General features: G+C 47.9%; 7 protein-coding genes across 7 annotated transcripts; 5 read left to right on the forward strand and 2 right to left on the reverse strand.

Annotated features, from left to right (window-relative positions):
• Positions 1–1,081: 1,081 nt before the first annotated feature.
• On the forward strand, positions 1,082–1,586 carry BDV27DRAFT_151887 (uncharacterized protein; the record flags this gene model as incomplete). The annotated part of the gene is made up of 2 exons (XM_032071441.1): positions 1,082–1,342; positions 1,401–1,586. 2 exons carry the CDS (start codon positions 1,082–1,084, stop codon positions 1,584–1,586), a joined length of 447 nt encoding a protein of 148 aa, XP_031933710.1.
• An 873-nt stretch (positions 1,587–2,459) lies between these two features.
• On the reverse strand, positions 2,460–3,926 carry BDV27DRAFT_119293 (uncharacterized protein). Its single transcript, XM_032064831.1, has 5 exons — positions 3,715–3,926; positions 3,413–3,657; positions 3,205–3,352; positions 2,879–3,151; positions 2,460–2,822 (listed from the first exon to the last, which is right to left on the reverse strand). The coding sequence occupies exons 1-5, from the start codon at positions 3,808–3,810 to the stop codon at positions 2,493–2,495; spliced, it is 1,092 nt and encodes a 363-aa protein (XP_031933711.1). The 5' UTR covers positions 3,811–3,926; the 3' UTR covers positions 2,460–2,492.
• Positions 3,927–5,260: 1,334 nt separating this feature from the next.
• On the reverse strand, positions 5,261–7,434 carry BDV27DRAFT_151889 (F-box domain protein; the record flags this gene model as incomplete). Its single annotated transcript, XM_032071442.1, has 3 exons — positions 5,261–5,445; positions 6,838–7,188; positions 7,269–7,434. The coding sequence occupies 3 exons, from the start codon at positions 7,432–7,434 to the stop codon at positions 5,261–5,263; spliced, it is 702 nt and encodes a 233-aa protein (XP_031933712.1).
• A 2,230-nt stretch (positions 7,435–9,664) lies between these two features.
• On the forward strand, positions 9,665–11,820 carry BDV27DRAFT_119297 (lysophospholipase family protein). Its single transcript, XM_032064832.1, has one exon. The coding sequence runs from the start codon at positions 9,710–9,712 to the stop codon at positions 11,591–11,593; it is 1,884 nt and encodes a 627-aa protein (XP_031933713.1). The 5' UTR covers positions 9,665–9,709; the 3' UTR covers positions 11,594–11,820.
• Positions 11,821–12,040: 220 nt separating this feature from the next.
• On the forward strand, positions 12,041–13,279 carry BDV27DRAFT_151891 (isopenicillin N synthase family dioxygenase; the record flags this gene model as incomplete). Its single annotated transcript, XM_032071443.1, has 3 exons — positions 12,041–12,355; positions 12,423–12,491; positions 12,554–13,279. 3 exons carry the CDS (start codon positions 12,041–12,043, stop codon positions 13,277–13,279), a joined length of 1,110 nt encoding a protein of 369 aa, XP_031933714.1.
• An 874-nt stretch (positions 13,280–14,153) lies between these two features.
• BDV27DRAFT_151892 (uncharacterized protein) lies at positions 14,154–14,720 on the forward strand (the record flags this gene model as incomplete). Its single annotated transcript, XM_032071444.1, has 1 exon — positions 14,154–14,720. One exon carries the CDS (start codon positions 14,154–14,156, stop codon positions 14,718–14,720), a length of 567 nt encoding a protein of 188 aa, XP_031933715.1.
• Positions 14,721–15,345: 625 nt separating this feature from the next.
• Positions 15,346–16,949, forward strand: BDV27DRAFT_35646 (uncharacterized protein). The gene is made up of 3 exons (XM_032076423.1): positions 15,346–15,728; positions 15,784–16,213; positions 16,289–16,949. Exons 1-3 carry the CDS (start codon positions 15,481–15,483, stop codon positions 16,631–16,633), a joined length of 1,023 nt encoding a protein of 340 aa, XP_031933716.1. The 5' UTR covers positions 15,346–15,480; the 3' UTR covers positions 16,634–16,949.
• Positions 16,950–17,399: the final 450 nt, after the last annotated feature.

Raw genomic sequence — 17,399 nt, forward strand, 5'->3', positions numbered from 1 at the left:
AATCTACCAGTCTCTAGAAATTCTCTAGAGTTTAGAAGTATAATTAGAAATTTAACATTTCGCTAGTATTCCAGATCTACCGAGCAAACCTAACCTGACCCAACCTGTGAGGGTTCCCTGGAAAATGGAGATACAGCACCCGCGCAATGGTCTTCTCTTCCAAATAACATATTGCGATAAGGATTATCTTATCACCCTTGGTATTCGAGCTATTCTACCTGGCAGGGCGTACGGGAAACCGTTATTAATCTTTAGCGGTGGAACGGGCCTTTGGCCGAAGTTGACCAGCCGCCGCCTCATAGGCAATTTCCAATAGGCACCCATCCTAAGCTGATTGGTGAGATCGCCATGGGACATGAAGGCGAGTGATCACAATACCGTTGAAACGGGCGTCTTATAGCCAAGAGTGCTTTCATACCCAACGCTTTCCACGCTTTCCAAAGAGAGACAGACATCCGTTTGGTATCGCATATCAGCCTACACGCGTAGTAAAATACTTGTGCGTGAGAGCCACTGTCTCTTGCCCAGCATAGTCCTACAACCAGAAGGGCTACTTCTGCTATGTGAGCGGGCTGGGTAGTCTATTTTAATCTCAAATAGTATCAATATCATATCTATCACAAGCCGCAGGATCTCGCAAAACTCGCTCACCGAAGGCTAACGATGACGTCCATGAGTTTTATGGCCTACCCTCTAATGGAGTGGCAGTACCATTCCACTTTGTTCTCTCCCAACTCCAATTCGTTGATAGATGGGCCGCGTTGGTCCTTTGTCCAGCCTTGCGCCCATCTTCAGCTAGCCATTCCCCCACCTTCTAGGGAGCATACATTCAATCCTGTTTTCATTGGCTGAAACTTAGTGAAGCGTACCAATACCCAATGCAAGGCTGTGAAAATCGAGTACTCTCTGGAAAATGAGAGAAACTTCCATACGGCGCAAGGCTACATCGCCCCATGTCGCGTTCACATCCGACAAGTCTTCATTTCTTTCTTAGGGTCCGCTCTCATATATTTAGGTTCGGGCGAGTCCCGCAGTAGGGTCGACTCCCCGCTTTCTGTGTCCACAAAAAGCACTTAAAAACATGGAGGACCAGTATGACTTCTCTCGATTCCCAGGCTTCCAACCTAACCCATCAGCCTCGGCAACTAGTGAATTCGCTCGTCTAGCACGTCATATGAATTGGAGTCCACGCTCGAAGACCTACAAACGCGAGCGTTCCAATTTCATGGGATCCGAGTTCGGTCTCCACTTTGGTACTGAAAGCAAACTTCAGAACTGGCAAGCTCTGTGTCGAGAGCTACAATTAGATATACCAATGACTTCTATCACCCAATGTCGGAAGGTTAGATACAATGACACTATTCAATGTCATGCTGGGATAGTTGTACTGACCGCATTAGGCGCTTGCGCGAGTTCATGTGAATCTGGTGGACTTGATCGATTCGCGCCGCACCGGCACAATGATCCAAAAATTCTCGAGTTTAACGGCATTGAGGGTATATACCATGGACTCAGGGAAGGTGTTTCCTAAGAATGCTGCCAAGAAAGATGGATTCTTGAAAGATTTGCTCCGAAGGATTTGGTGAATTCGTTTGCTTTTCTCTCTGTCCGTATCAGTGGATACCCTAAGAGTGACTCGCTATATTGTGGCAGATCTTTATACACCGGGTCGAGATATCAGGGTGCATCTCAATCCACATGACGTGCTAGACAAACTAAGGTACTAGTTCTAGTCAACGGATACGGTTGGAGGCCTACTTTGCTTTTCACGGCGTAGGGAGTACAGATAGTAGTAGTAGTAGTAGTAGTAGTATTCATACACGCTGGTCCCTCGCCGAAAGTGATATGAAGGTTACGACAACTGTATGTATCCGCGCATGTATAAATAGAGTGTCCCACTTCCCGCCAACCACCTTGGAGCCTTGCCACAATCAATTAATATCGGAAAACAGGAAGGCTACTTTTCAGTACTGTTCGGCTCAGCCATAGCACCTACATTAGTTTGGTTTATAAACCGAGTTTTGCCTCTATGTCCATTAAACGGTCTCCCATCACCCACTAAGCTGTACCCTTTCCCGCATTACTGTTTGTCGACCCTTGACTTCCAGGTGATATCGTACCTGATGAAATCAAAGATATATGTATGCAATATAAAAACACTCCAGAGAGATAGAAACTGAAGGATGATATTGCATAGAAAAGCATACAGCTAACTTTTGTGTCGAAGATCGATGAACAATCAATGAAATGAAACGAGCTCATCCAAATCACTGCCGATTTTCATGAATAATGGAAGTTTCGTAACCACAGTTCTTAGGATTTCTACGTGCGAATCTAGTACATTCTGAAAGGCTAGCCAGGGAGCTATTCCTACCAAATCAAAAGAATTGGATTATACAAGACACCGCTTGGCGTTACAATTTGTATACTAAAGACTAGCATCACTAGAGAAGGCCTAGGCTTAGACAAGCACCGTCAAGACACACCTAGGCTTATACAACATTGTGGTCAACCATACTCTGCACCGCATCCCTAACACTCTTCTCCAAATCAATATATTTCCACTGTCCCTCATCCGTCCCCTTCGACAAGACATCTAAGCTAACCCGCATATCCCATCCCGTCGGATGCACACCGTCCGGTAGAACCTGCTCAGGCTTACCCTCCGGGACCTTTTCCCTCAGTGCTGGAAAATGCTTTCGAATGATATTCACGACCAGCTGAGGCGTAATTAAGCCGGAGATGAGCAGGATCCGCCGGCCGCCAGCAGCAGGGTTAGTCAAGGCGTCAACGTGGCTTCTTGCGACATCGCGAACATCGACCTGATGCTTGTTAGCTCTCATACTAAATCATTCTGGATACATGGAGTAGAACGCACAAAGTGATAAAATGGAAACCGCACATCCTCGACTTTCGGGTTAGTCCCATCAATAAAGCTCGCGATCGCGAAATGATTGGTCTCGTTAATTGACCCTGGGCCGGAAATTGGATGAATCATAGGACCCGTGATAATGTCTGGATTGATCACGGCCAGATCGAATGCGGGTGTGTTGGTCTTCATGAACTTCCACGCCGCATCTTCGGCTTGGGTTTTGGAGACGTTATAGCCTAGAACGGTGTCCTGTCGCTCGATGGCTTGTTTCGCGGTGACCTAAATTACATGAGTCGGTGGCCTTAAGTTAAAAGAAAACAAGCCTGACATACTGGGTTCCAATCCTCCTCAGTGTAAGGGCGTCCTTCGCGACTCATATCCTCGAAGGAGTTCAGGACGGAAACTGCACTCCCTAGCAGGACAAATCGTTTGAGTGATGTTCCTCCGTGGTGGTGGGCACTCTCGAGTATTTGCGTCGTCCTGTAATGATAATTACTCTCCTTGCCTCCAATATGAGGAAGTAGAATGGCAATCTCTTACCCCATCACGGCAGGCTCGATCATCTCCTTCTGGATATCCTTGACATTGAAGTTCAGGGGAGATGCTGTGTGGATAATATAGGTGAAGGGCACTTTTACATCTTCGAACAGGGCATTGAATGGTCCCTGGGAGGTGAAATCCGACACGATCGCAAAGTTGATCTTGCCCTTCCACGAGGGGTGGGTTTTGATGATATCGTCCGCCTTATTCTGGGAGCGCACGGTGGCAGTTACAGCGTATCCACGCTATCTCAGTTAACGTTAACTTGTCTAATCTATACATGAACTAGGGCGAAACCGTACCTCAAGCAAAATAGCGAGGATATGGGAGGCGACGAATCCGTTTGCGCCCGTCAGTAACACATGTTCACCACTTCCTAGGTGTGACATATTGGGCATAGGTATGAGAAACCAGAATTCTGTGGCGACTAGTGTATGGCTTTCTTGGTGAAGAATTTACAAACTTCCAAGTATGTGTGGTTGAATGGAACATTCCTTACCTACCTTTCTTCCTCTATAACTAGCGGTGCCTAGAGAATGAATTTATGCGCGGTTTAAGGTTATAAGGTTAAATCCCGCCAAATCCCGCGCACTGAATGCTGACGTAGTCCGAGTGATCTCATAACGTGGCAGAGTTTTGGTAACCACTCACATCGTATAAGAACAGAGTACGCGGGTTATGCCCTAGGGCGTAGGGCGTGATATTTGAAAGCCAGACACCTCAGTATCTACTACAGTGTCTGACTATAAAACTACCAATTAGGATCTTCATTTTACCGGTTATTGTTGGTCAGATGTAGCATTCTCTGTAGCTCATGGATATACTGGTTCGAGTTGGTTATCGTTACGTGGGACTACGCTAACATTTAGGATGCTCAGGACAACACATTGCATAAGCTGAACAAGAGTGCACCACACAGACAGTTATATCAATCGAGATACCATGCGCATGAGGGCCTAATAATCCATACAAGATTAACAAGGTCCATATATACTCACAGAACCCAAGTTCTCTCCGAACTTCAACTATGAAGGCAAGTGCAAGCACCCGGAAACTTGCGTGTAGCTCCTCTTATCCATTAGTACAACATCGCTGTCCCAATTGCCGTGGTCTAATTACTGTTATAAGAATTTTAAGACAAATGCGAGGAAGAGAAAGGAAAGGACAAATACAGAGAGAGACAGAGGGAGGAGCAGAGTATAAAAATTCGAGTGGCCTTTTCCCACAGCCTTTGATCGATGCGACTTCCACCGCACAATTAAGCCCAGACTCTCGTTAGTACCCCGTGATTGACATTCGACATTGTGGTGTAGGAACCTGTATTGAGATATATACAGCAACAAATCCAGCCACCACAGCAATGTAACCAAATCAACTGCATAAAGTGGAGATTTAAATGGAGATAGCATTGGAAGAATGTCTATAAAATCAGCATTAGCGAGTTTAAACTGCGCACAATATGTGCAGGCAAAAGAAACAATGGAACGGCAAAGAATAGCCTTCAATTAAAGTCTTTTTAAATCATGTACATACCATCATGGCTCATAGATGAGAGCTCTCATCACGCCCCTCTCATGAAAACATCCAATTGATTTATTTGTTTTATAATGAACTATGGTTGCCGGCCAGTAGGCGGGTAGTATGGCCACCAAGGCGAATAGCTACCTCTATAGCCGTTATAGTAGTTAACGTATGGCCCAGGAGGCGCCGTGGGATTTGCAGGAGCCATCGTGGGATGAGCATGAGGCACAGCGGGATTAGGAGGATGCACAGCGAGATGAGGAGGAATCGGCATCATTGCTTGGGCAGACCTTAGACCAACGTTTACCAATTGGCCCAATACTTCATCTAGGTTATGGTCGTGGTCCCGGTTCCCATCCCTCTCAAAGCCTTCATGCGCTTTGCAATCAATGCAAACTCGAAGATACCTTCCAGGGCATAATTTAGCGTGTCTCCCACGCACTTGACCGCTGGTGAATCGGGAGTAATGGAGGAGTTGGAGACAGCGGCTGCAGGCGAAGTACTCTTGGTATCTGTAGAAGTCAGCCTTATTGCGATAGGAAAACGTACACTCGTTGCATCAACGAGTGCTTACCCGAGCCATGTTTCCTTATCACAAAGATACTGTCTTCTCTGTTGTGGTGTGGAGGGAGGTTGTATGGAAATTAAGGATCGAAGGTATTTGTTTGTCTGCGAAAGTGATAATCTGGAGGGATAGTCAAGCTTGTCGATGATTATCAGTTGCAACTCTGTCGGTAGATCAAGGAGTGGAGAGGCTGGTAATTCTGCCATCACGCGAGAAGAGAATGTTCACAAGGACAACGATTCCCAGGAGGTTGTGTCGGGTTAAATACTTAAGAATACCGAGAACTATAACGAAAATCCGGTAATCGTGACCTAAGGTGGCAATGCCAGATGTCAGTGTTGCCTGTTGATATTCGCCTATATAAACGTAGTGATAATATCATACCCTACTTCCAAGAGTTTTGAGAGGCAAAGTATTGATGAGGCGGATTAATCGGTGGAGGGCAGTGACTCGAGAGTAAAGCCTTGTGAGGGAAATGGCCATGCTCGTTCTTTCCTTTGGTACGTGAACGATGCATGACCATTTGATGATTAGACAATGACCCGCTTATTTCTCCTGATATTTCAAACCTCAGTCTTTGACAGCGTCTGAAAGAGCCTGCTGCTGTTTCACTTTAATTCTTCCATTTTAAACGACCATAATCCGCTACAGGCTGCGATGATGTGTCTGTATAACTCCCTCTCCAGTGAACAGGGATCACTGAGTCGAAAATTAGGGAACTGTTAAAAGACACGAAAAGGCCTAACTCTCTATAGGACGAATCAAACTTTCTAAATAATATTGCCAGCCCCAACAAGATATGAATTGAAATCACCCCGAGACTAATAAACGCCTTGGTTACATGACGGTCCTAGTCCGTTTCACGCGTAAGGGCTTCCTGGAGGTCCGTAAAGACGCCAATGTTTCTCCATCCATTGTCTACAATCGGCACCAGCTAGCGACCCGTCCATACTGAAGCAATACCGGATAGGCCTGCGTGTTTCGTGTCCGTTTCTCGTTATGGAATTAGGTAAGTCGGGGCCGCTAATACTAGGAAGATGTGGCTGCCCTAGGCCATCGAAGTAGAGCAATTTATCTTCCCAAAAATCATCAAAAAGGAGATACTGCAGCTTTCTCATGTTTAATGATAGATATTCGAAGATTGATTGAAAAATACCCGAGTCGAGGCGTATCTGTTCATAGTCAGGCTGCGGAGGTCTCGGCGCCGGAGGAAATAGTGCAGCTTCTCCTCAGAAGTGTGGACTCCTCTTCAACACTTTCGCGATCTCAGCACATGCCAAACTGCAGCGGTCAATACTACTAAATATGTCCAATGATTTCACATGTAATTTGCTCCTACCAAGTGCTACCGTACTGACACGAAAGAGCTTCGCTGCAGCCTCCCAGGTGCTCTTCCAGGGTGCCCCGGCATTTTCCTCTCTTTCAAATGTGAGAGTAAGGGATTCCAGAAGGCCATGTCCAGAGTTGACGCGCAGGTTTGTCAAAGCCCATTGTAGAAGGACTACGGCTCGTTCTTCAGCTATAGTCTGATCATCGCCAGCTGGCACATCCACCACCGTCAAGTGCTGGAGGTGACATCCCAGCCATTCCTTTTGTGTCACGGCGACAAAGGCCTGGAGATTTTCCTCTGTCAACTGTATCTTCTTTCGATAAAAGTTATATCTAAACGTAACTAGGGATGTTTTGTTGGCTACCACTCATGAAGTTAGTCGAAGATTGTACCTGGCATGTAAGTCAAGAAAAGATACTAAGTCCTCCATTAACTCCAACTCCACTGGGAGAGTAACAAGCGTTGCATAGTCCATAATTGCGCCACGTCTTGTATATCGCTGACCATGCATTTATAAGTCTTTGTTGGGATAACGCGATGCTCGAACACAGAAGAACCGTTGACATTTAGGAGAGAGAGGATAAAGAAGGGAGGGTAGAAGGACATTCTCACAGAGGCGAACCAATTATCTTCACCGAGTGCCTGAAAACAAGACACCACACATGATGGCGCCACTATGAGTGTCTTTCGTGCGTCTCTGTGCTGGGTTATGCAGAACTTTGTAGATCATGATTCAAGCACTAGGACGGGCAGTTTGACGAGCCAGCTGGACATCCATGGATTGCAATGCTATAAGACCTGTTTGCTTGCCTATATAGGATATTTGCAATCTGTATTGAACAGATGCAAGTCTCATTTTTATTTTTCTCTATCGAAAACTTGGTCTCGTTGCTGTATACCAGAAGGAGCCATTAGTCCTGCAGCTCAGAGGTATTAATACGGGCACAGCGTCCTACTTACAACAGCGATGCGCATCATATCCCCGGTGTCTCCCGAGGTGAGATACTTTGGAATAGCTCTGCAACCTCGTTGCCATCGAGTAAATGAAGTTGTTCGATTTGATACGATTTAGTCGGTAAGCATAGATCTTAAGTGACGGAGTACAGGTTGCAGATAGGCCTCATTTGGGTGTTGTGAGAGGCGGTTTTGGTTATGGTTCACAAAATAGGATACTCTATAACTATCGCGGAGTGGTCATGCCTTTTAGTGCTTAATCTGTTCCTTTCAGTTTTTTCTTTGTTTTCCTTTTCATACTACGGTTTCATTAGTATCTCCACTCTTGAAATTAGACGACCTAGCGTACTGCAGTCCCTCATGTCTTTCCACCCAGAGAACCCTGTGACTCCAAGGTAGATATTATCAGTACGGCAGTCATAGGCGTAGTATGGGCTCCCCGTGTGGCTAACATTTTAGAAAAGGAGATTTATTCTTTAGGAAGAAGTTCAATACGAGTACGATTAGGGCATTTAAGTGGATACTTGTCTTACCAGCCCTACCCAGGCACTAAACACATTTGGACCCAGCAACTTCTCAATAGCGTCATACTATTGGGTTTGTCGTCTCTAAGCAATAGTAAGATTGCAGCTCAGCCTACATTGTCATGATTACAGTACATGAAGCAAAATAATCCCTCCGCGGATGGCCCCCACGCTAAAGAATTTATCGAGAAGGTCGAAATGAACCAACCCTAGACAAGGGCGGCTTAGTGTAATAATACTCTCCTTCTAACAACAAAACTTGTGGGTGATGTCAGTTATGGACAATTTCTCCACGGGTCTCTGATTGTCAAACACGCTATGACATTACAGTACAAAGAAATACTATGTCAGAGAGGAGGTCCTATTTTTGCGGCGGGTTTAGCGGCCCAAATGGGAAGCCTGATGGGTTTGCTAAGACGCTATTGGGACGCTAGCCCTACGAATGTCGGTCTGTCTCTTGTCAGCTACATAGGGGCTTGGCTTGGCCTAAAGGCAGCTCTGATTTGCCGGCGTGATCCTTGAGGCATGTTTCGGGTCGTCCTTTTGTTTGATTAAAGATGCAAGGGGCTTGGGGAAAAGCCATAAGAATGATTTTAATGGTTGGACTGCAGTGAAGCGGCAGGAAGGAAGGGGCCCATCAGGAGGCACAGAAAAATAAAACAATATCAATCAAGAAATATTAAATAAAATTGCCGAGAAACATTGCAGAAATTTCGTGAAGCATCAGTGGAATGTTTATTGACGGCCGCCTAAAGCCAGTCGGATGATGGAACATCAGTTACATAAACATAAATATTATGTATACATAAAGCAAACAAACAAAGCATAAATGATGTGCAGGGTCTTTTTTTGGTGCAGACGTCATGATCGGATACGTCACATGACCGGCAAAGACCTTCGAGTCATTTCTTCGAGCCAGTCCTCTTTCAAAGAACAACTTCTCAGCCACTTCGCAAATCTGGATGTCAACGGTTGCCAAGAACCAGGAAATGAGAGACTAGGGCCTTTATGATGCTGCCTAAATGAACAAGTGGCAGTGCGACAAGGCACAGTCAGCTCGAACAGCGACCATGGTGGATGACCCTGCGCTTAAGGTGACATTCCGAGAGGGAACACAACGAGGAAGAACCATTAAAAAGTGCTGCCTAATCAGCCCTATTCGACTGCCGGGTTCCGAAGAGGAAGGTGATTGGCAGGGGATGCTCCACTAGAATTGCTAGAATGGAGACGTTCAATTCCACTGCCTTCCGGTTGGTCCACGCCCAAATGTGGTACAATCCAAAGAATGGGGCCTCATGGCTGAACCGCCGTCAATATATTACTTCACGGCGGCATCCTTCTTTGCTGCCCCTTTGGACGCCATTCTCCGTCTTTTCCTCCATTTCCCATCCGTCTCTGCCACCATGAAGGTCGCCCTGCTCACCTTAGCGGCGGGCCTGGCCAATGCCGCCTCGCTCGCCGTCACTCCACGGGCTTTCCCCAACGCCCCTAATGAATATGCTCCCGCCAATGTTTCCTGTCCGTCGACTCGCCCCAGTATCCGCAGTGCCGCCGCCCTGTCTACCAATGAGAAGGATTGGCTGCAAGTGCGTCGGAATGAGACCCTTCAACCCATGAAGGATTTGCTCGGTCGGCTCAATCTGACCTCCTTTGATGCTTCTGGGTACATTGACCGTCATAAAAACAATGCATCGAACATTCCAAACGTGGCCATTGCCGTTTCGGGTGGTGGTTACCGCGCTTTAACCAATGGCGCGGGTGCTATCAAGGCGTTTGACAGCCGTACCTCCAACTCCACAGCCCGTGGACAACTCGGAGGCCTTCTGCAGTCGTCTACTTATCTATCGGGCCTGAGTGGTGGTGGATGGCTCGTAGGCTCTGTATACATCAACAACTTCACCACGATCAGTGACCTGCAGGCCAGCGAGAAGGTCTGGGACTTCAAGAACTCTATTCTTGAAGGCCCTGATGTTAAACACTTCCAATTGATTAACACTGCCGCCTACTGGAAGGACCTGTACGATGCTGTGAAGGATAAGAGGGAGGCTGGGTTCAACACTTCGTTGACCGACTACTGGGGCCGCGCTCTCTCCTATCAGTTTATCAACGCTACCACCGACGATGGCGGTTCCAATTATACCTGGTCGTCGATCGCCCTGACCGACGACTTCAAGAAGGGTAAGATGCCCATGCCCATCCTCGTTGCCGATGGACGTAACCCGGGCGAAATACTTATTGGAAGCAACTCGACCGTGTATGAATTCAACCCATGGGAATTTGGCTCCTTTGATCCGTCTGTATACGGCTTTGCGCCATTGGAGTATGTCGGATCAAACTTCGAGAACGGTGAGCTCCCCAAGGGGGAATCGTGCGTGCGCGGCTTTGACAATGCGGGTTTTGTCATGGGTACCAGCTCGTCCCTGTTCAACCAGTTTATCCTGCGTCTGAATGGCACCGATATTCCTAATTTCCTCAAGGAGGCTATTGCCGATGTCCTGGAGCACCTAGGCGAAAAGGACGAGGACATTGCCGTCTATGCACCCAACCCCTTCTACAAATATCGCAACTCAACGGCAGCCTATTCGTCGACCCCGGAGTTGGACGTGGTCGATGGTGGTGAAGATGGACAGAACATACCCCTGCACCCCTTGATTCAGCCCAGCCGCAATGTGGACGTGATCTTTGCCGTGGATTCGTCCGCCGATACAGACTATAGCTGGCCCAACGGGTCCTCTCTGATCTACACCTATGAACGTAGCTTGAACACCACTGGTATCGCCAACGGGACCTCCTTCCCTGCGGTGCCCGATGTGAACACGTTCCTCAACCTCGGCTTGAACAAACGCCCGACCTTCTTTGGATGCAATTCGTCCAACACTAGCACCCCGACCCCGTTGATTGTCTACCTGCCCAATGCCCCTTACACCGCCGAGTCCAACACCTCGACTTTCCAGCTGGCGTATAAGGACCAGCAACGCGATGATATCATCTTGAATGGCTACAACGTCGTTACTCAGGGCAATGCCAGTACAGACGCGAACTGGCCATCGTGCGTTGGGTGCGCCATCCTCCAACGGTCCACTGAACGTACGAACACGAAGCTTCCTGATATCTGCAATACCTGCTTCCAGAATTACTGCTGGGACGGAAAGACCAACACCACCACTCCGTCGGCCTATGAACCGGAGATTCTGATGGAGGCGTCGACTTCCGGAGCCTCGAAGGATCAGCTGAACCGCACAGCTGCGGTCATCGCGTTCGCGGTCATGTTCTTTATGACGATCTAGGTGCAGGTACCTTTTCCTGGGATACGTTAGGTCCTGGCGTAGTATGCCTCATGAATACTTCGACTGATTCATTATCTACTATTGCAAAATTCTGAATATTCCCCGATTGCGTTGGTTGTGTTTTTATAGCGCGTTTCAAAATTGAGTGTACCTTAAATGCATATTTTGGCGATTACTGTGTCGTACATCTCAGGATAGACCTAAAGTTGGTTCATTATCTGATCTAACATTTTACATCTTTTTCTTCCTAGTTCATCTACTATCAGGTAATGTAATTTAGCCGTCACCTCATCCATAATTGGGATGATGCGATACGGCACTAGACCCGACCGGGAAAATGACAATACGGTCGGCTGTGGCCATAAAACCGTAAGACAAGATGGCAATAAACTTCATCTTTCCTCCATATAATTAATTGATCGCAACAGAAGCACTGATTTACATACCATGGCTGCGAATACATCATCATTTACTACAATCCCCATATTGGACTACTCCCTTTCCACCTCGCCAACGACCAAGGCGCAGTTCTTATCCGACCTTCGGAATGCGTTGATCAATGTGGGGTTCTTCTACCTGATCAATGCGCCCATTGCACCTCGAATTCAACAGGATGTGGTGGATAAATGCAAGAATATTTTTGACCTCCCGTTAGAGAAGAAGGTCGAGATAGAAATGGTGAACAGTAAACATTTTCTGGGCTATTCTCGACTAGGAGCAGAGATCACTGCGCGCGAACAGGACTATCGGGAACAGTTCGATGTACGGCTCTCTACAAAGATATATATTTGGAATAGCAAGATGAGGCTAATAGCACCACGAGTACTAGTTCGCTACGGAGTTACCAGCTCCAGGGCCCGACGAGCCACTCTATCGAAATATTCGGGGTCCTAACCAGGTACGGACTTTCAATATTGATTGCTTGTTATTCTTCCAGAACAACATTGCTCACTCTCACAGTGGCCCGATGAAAGAGTAATTCCTGGTTTCCGCAAGGCCATTGAGGCATATCTCGCGGAAATCAGTCCACTATCAGATGCATTTCGGGGTCTCATATCAGAGGCACTGGATCTGCCACCAACAGCGTTGGACCCATATTTTGACGACCCACAGCAACTGAAGTTGAAGTTGATCAAATATCCACCACCGCCCGTGTCCTCGACCGAGGCAGAGGTTCAAGGTGTCGGGCCTCATAAGGACTCGGAATTCCTCACCTTTCTCCTCCAAGCATCGCCCCACTCAGGATTAGAAGTGCAGAATAAATCCGGCGACTGGATCTCGGCAGCACCGGTGGAGAACTCACTGGTGGTGAATATTGGGCGGGCGTTAGAAGCGATCACTGGGGGCGTGTGCACCGCGACGACCCATCGGGTAAGTCTTGCGCCCCGGAATTTTATCGATAAGGCGGACGCGTCTCTCGGGCCGCGGTTTTCCATCCCTGTGTTCCTGGGAATGGGGCTAGATCTCTCTGCTGAGAAAATTACCTTGCAAATTCCACAGCATGTCAGAGATCTGGTACAGGATGAAAAGGTACGATCGGACGCGGAGGCTACGTTTAATCGCATATTCAGTGGCCGGACGGGCGAAGGGACGCTCCTTCATCGGGTGATTAGCCACCAAGATGTGGGTCGGAGATGGTATCCCGACCTCTTGGATTTCGCTCTGAAACAATACGAGAAAAAGTAGCGACTAGAAAAAATAGGTGCATGTCCACAGGACAATTTTAAAACCTCCAGTGTCTGGTGTTAGCGGTGTATTTGTACAGCACAACTGCAACCACCCGAGTATATGACTTTTATAAGTCTTGCAGCTTGTTGTCAGTAGCTGGCCGTGATCGGCAAAAACCACTCCAATCAGAAGCCGGGTGGCTGAGTATACCCCGGACATCAGGAGATCGAATGGGAGAGAGGTTGGGCGTTGCCTAGCGACTGAAAAGCCCATGTGGGGAGATTATGGCGTCTGAAGCGATTTTTCTTGCGATGACCTCCGGAGCGTCGCGGAAACCCGACGGGGCACATGTCCGTGGGCATAAGCCCTAGTTTGGTCGCGATTACGGGCCATAAACCATTAAAGACGATCACTGACTCTTGGGCATCGGTTATATCGTACGGAGGAGTGTCGTGACGTATCCAATCCAACAGAAAGGGTCCAGGAGAATGGATGCAAGGCTGAGAATCAGTTCAGGGCCCCTGCGGCTTACTACGCTGGTCATCCCGAAGCAAAGGGGACTTCTGACAGGTTGAGATCCTCCGCGGATCTGCAGATGCCAGCATTGCCTCCCAACAATCGCCAATCAAAGGGGGGCGCGCGTCCAAAAATCCCTACACGCCGACGCAGCCAAGCCGCTTAGCCATTCCCCCACCTGGCTCGGGTCTGGACATGAGTGGCATCATACGTAGGTGCAAACGTAAGCTCTCGTGGCTGTTGTCTCTGAGCTGCAGAATGTTCCGGTATAAATAAGTAGGACTTTATGACACTGTCGCTTCCCAACCCCCCTTCCCTAGATATCTATCAATCTATCACCCACGATCTCTGCCTGAAATCAGATCAAACCTCCACAATGCAGATCAAGTCATCAACCGTTCTTGTCGCCCTTTTGGGCTCCTCCGTGGCCCAGGCTGCCAACCTCCAGGAAAGGCAGTTTGAATCGACCGACGTAGCCGCAACTCCCACCGACACCGGCTCGGGCTCTACGGAGACTGGCTCTGTCTCTCTCCCATACTTCACCGGTACCAGTGAGACGGGTGTCCCGACTGGAACTGAATCTCCCACCGGTACTGGATCTGCCACAGGCACTGGATCTGCCACCGGCACTGAATCTCCCACTGGCACTGAATCTCCCACTGGATCAGGATCCCCCACTGGGTCGTCCAGCAGCGGAGCCGAATCTACCTCGGACTCGGCTACTCCCACTAGCGGATCGGCCTCGCCCACCGAGTCCGGATCGACTTCCACCACTACCGAGGCCTCAACCACTACTAGTGGAAGCGAGACCAGCAGCTCGGGAACTTCTTCCTCCACTTCCTCATCGGCTTCTCCCTCGTCGACTGACTCCGGTGCGGCCTCGACCTTGCCTCAAGGTTGGGCCACATGGATGCTTCCCTTCGTTTTGGGTGCTTTCCTGTGAGATGGGTTCTTAATGGAATGGTGTGATGCGCTTAATGAATATCCGAAGGCATTTGGAATTGAGATATAATCCATCTGTGTGTTTTGTCGGACTGTGAATATCGTTGCCTCTGTACCTTCGCTCAACTATAATGATTCTTTCGTTGGCTATTTATCTCTACCGCTATGCAGATAGTTAGATGCACTACACCTAATCATGTGGACCTATGCGATAATACGAGACGCTTTAATTGGTAAAACTGTTGTCCACCCCGCAATTCTCCTCGTAAAGGGGACTCTTTGAGCAAGATTAAGCCTCGTGCCTGAGCGCAACCCAGTCGCGCGACGACAAGCACCCACAGAATGCATATGTTCTTTATCTGAATACGACTTTTTCGGCAAATAAATCCAAATGTGGAGTTTTTGGCACTCCTTTGTGTGCGGGTGGAAATTGGCTGCAGACCGTTCTCCCTAAGAATAACCTCGTATTGTCCCTGCTGAGCCTCAGCCATGTCGTGTTCGAGCCAACCACAACTTTTCCCTCCAAGTGATCTTCCCTTTTTAAGGTTCTGCTAATAGATAGTAGGCCCTCAACACGACCGCCGCCATGATTCACCGGTCTGGGCAGATTGAGTATCATGAGGCTATGTGCCCAAGCGTGGCACGGCACTTAGTGTATAGACTCAGCCTTGGAGACTGGCTTGCCCTTATTATCCCCTGAGCGCCCAATTTCCTTCGCAAGCAATTGATTCATTCTTTGTGATTCCTGCAACCTTTGCATAATGGCACCGAGACGTGGTGGCGGCTCCTACAGTGGCAGCAGCTCCAGCTCTTCCAGCTCCAGCTCATGCAGCGGTGCCGCGTTTAGCGCACAAGCAGCCCAAATTACTATCGCGTTCCATGCGCTCTTCTTCCTCGTCTTCTGTGGGCTGTTTTGCTTCGCGGCCTTCAAGTTGATCCGGAGCAAGCAGAAAGGAGTAGCCTTACGACGATGGTTCCCTCTCGGCTTCTCGATCGTCTTCTCAATTGCGTGAGTTCTAGCCCTTGTCGCCTTTAGCAGATCAATCTCGTCTAACAACATGCAGTGCGGTCATCCTTAACATCGTCCTCTTTACTCTAACGCAATGCGACATTGCATCAATCACCGTATATCAACTTGTCAGCCTTCTGCCAAGTTGGCTCTCCGCCCTGGCTAACTTCCTACTCATTGCCGTGATCATGATCCCAATCTGCAAGCGCCTGGTTCAGGGCAACCGGAAAATTGCAAAAATGGTCACCATCGTCCATACAATCTACGTCATCGTGCTTGGGATTATCCTCCTCTGTCATCTGGCCATCTACACTCATATCATCGATGCATCGTATCGCACCGGCGACCGGGTTAATGCCAGCACGTTACGACATCACCAAATGAGACTAGCCACCGCATACACTGTGCTCTCTGTAATAGGAATGCTGATGGCAGCTGCGAATATGCTTTTCGCGCTAGCCCGAGGCCGTCATCTGAGAAGAGGGGTATGTTGCTACTTTCCCTAGTCCACCTCAGTATCATTTATATGGCACGGATGACTGACATGAAATATGATATAGATCCTCTTCCCCGCTATCATACTCCTCATCCTATCGTCACTGGGAATGACCGTTCTCGACCTCGCCAACCACATCATCATCGATTACCTACAGAGAGAATATTTACAAAAGGGCGTCGGGGCATTTAACCGCTCCTTGCTGGCTCAGAATTTCCTCCTGTATTTCTTCTACTCTGCCACTTTCCTCATGGCTCTCCTCGTCGCTTCGTCCAATCAACTATCTGATAAGGCGTCAACGGGTCCCGTTAAACATCTCCAGGACCAACAGAAATATAACGCTGGTCAGCAACCTTATCGGGCGTATCGACCTCAGGGTACGACCCAGATGCCGCAGGGTTATCGGTAGTTTCTGTCATGAGGAGACATGTGGAGCTTTGTTAGTGTTTTATGACGGGAGATAGACTTGGACCTGATGCTGGAGTCTATTTGGTGGGTTGCATGACGAAGATGGCTTATGGGCGTGGTTTTTGAAGATGGATATTTGATGATGATATAATGTTCTTTTCTTTTGTGGTTTGATTGCTTGGAGAGGTTTTTGATATACCCCAATACCCCGATGCTGATTTTGAATATATTATTGCTTTGGTTGATATATTGTTTGCTGTAATTTGAAGTATTATTTATGATACCATGTCTACTGAGGTTCGGAGTAGGCCGACATATGATCTGAAGAGCAAGGATAATCTAGTAAGATATCTGAAGAATCATAAACAGACGTCACTTGACAGTATATAAATAGAACAGTGGCTGCACCGACATACATAGCCTAGGAACCATAAGCACAACTAGAATGCGGGTCGGAATGCTTGATTGGGTCGATAGAGTGGAGCTGCTGAATCCTAAGAGCGAAAGAGATTCGATGTAATAAATGGGTCCGCAAATTAAATATAAATCGGTACCTATCAGTTAGACATGTCCTTACTGGTACAACTATCTGATATCAGCTGATACTGTACGGTCCGTCTGTTGAATTCGACCCAGTCGGGCTTCCAGCGCCCAGCCATAGAGAATCTATATAAAAAGAAATTCGTATCAGTGCCTTCTCTCCATGTATTTTCATGGTTAAGTGGAAGACTTTAGGCTGTATCATAACGTTATCATAGTACAAGAAT

The sequence above is a fragment of the Aspergillus caelatus genome (genome assembly GCF_009193585.1).
Source record: "Aspergillus caelatus strain CBS 763.97 unplaced genomic scaffold BDV27scaffold_2, whole genome shotgun sequence".
NCBI classification, from domain to species: domain Eukaryota; kingdom Fungi; phylum Ascomycota; class Eurotiomycetes; order Eurotiales; family Aspergillaceae; genus Aspergillus; species Aspergillus caelatus.

Excerpts from the sequence above, each read along its gene's own strand:
- BDV27DRAFT_119293 (XM_032064831.1), bottom strand. The coding sequence starts at position 3,810 with ATGCCCAATATGTCACACCTAGGAAGTGGTGAACATGTGTTACTGACG. Across the intron at positions 3,152-3,204 it reads CTGAGGAGGATTGGAACCCA|GTCACCGCGAAACAAGCCAT; the intron begins GTATGTCAGGCT and ends CATGTAATTTAG. Across the intron at positions 2,823-2,878 it reads GGTTTCCATTTTATCACTTT|GTCGATGTTCGCGATGTCGC; the intron begins GTGCGTTCTACT and ends AACAAGCATCAG.
- BDV27DRAFT_119297 (XM_032064832.1), top strand. The coding sequence starts at position 9,710 with ATGAAGGTCGCCCTGCTCACCTTAGCGGCGGGCCTGGCCAATGCCGCC.
- BDV27DRAFT_35646 (XM_032076423.1), top strand. The coding sequence starts at position 15,481 with ATGGCACCGAGACGTGGTGGCGGCTCCTACAGTGGCAGCAGCTCCAGC. Across the intron at positions 15,729-15,783 it reads TCGATCGTCTTCTCAATTGC|TGCGGTCATCCTTAACATCG; the intron begins GTGAGTTCTAGC and ends AACAACATGCAG. Across the intron at positions 16,214-16,288 it reads GCCGTCATCTGAGAAGAGGG|ATCCTCTTCCCCGCTATCAT; the intron begins GTATGTTGCTAC and ends AATATGATATAG.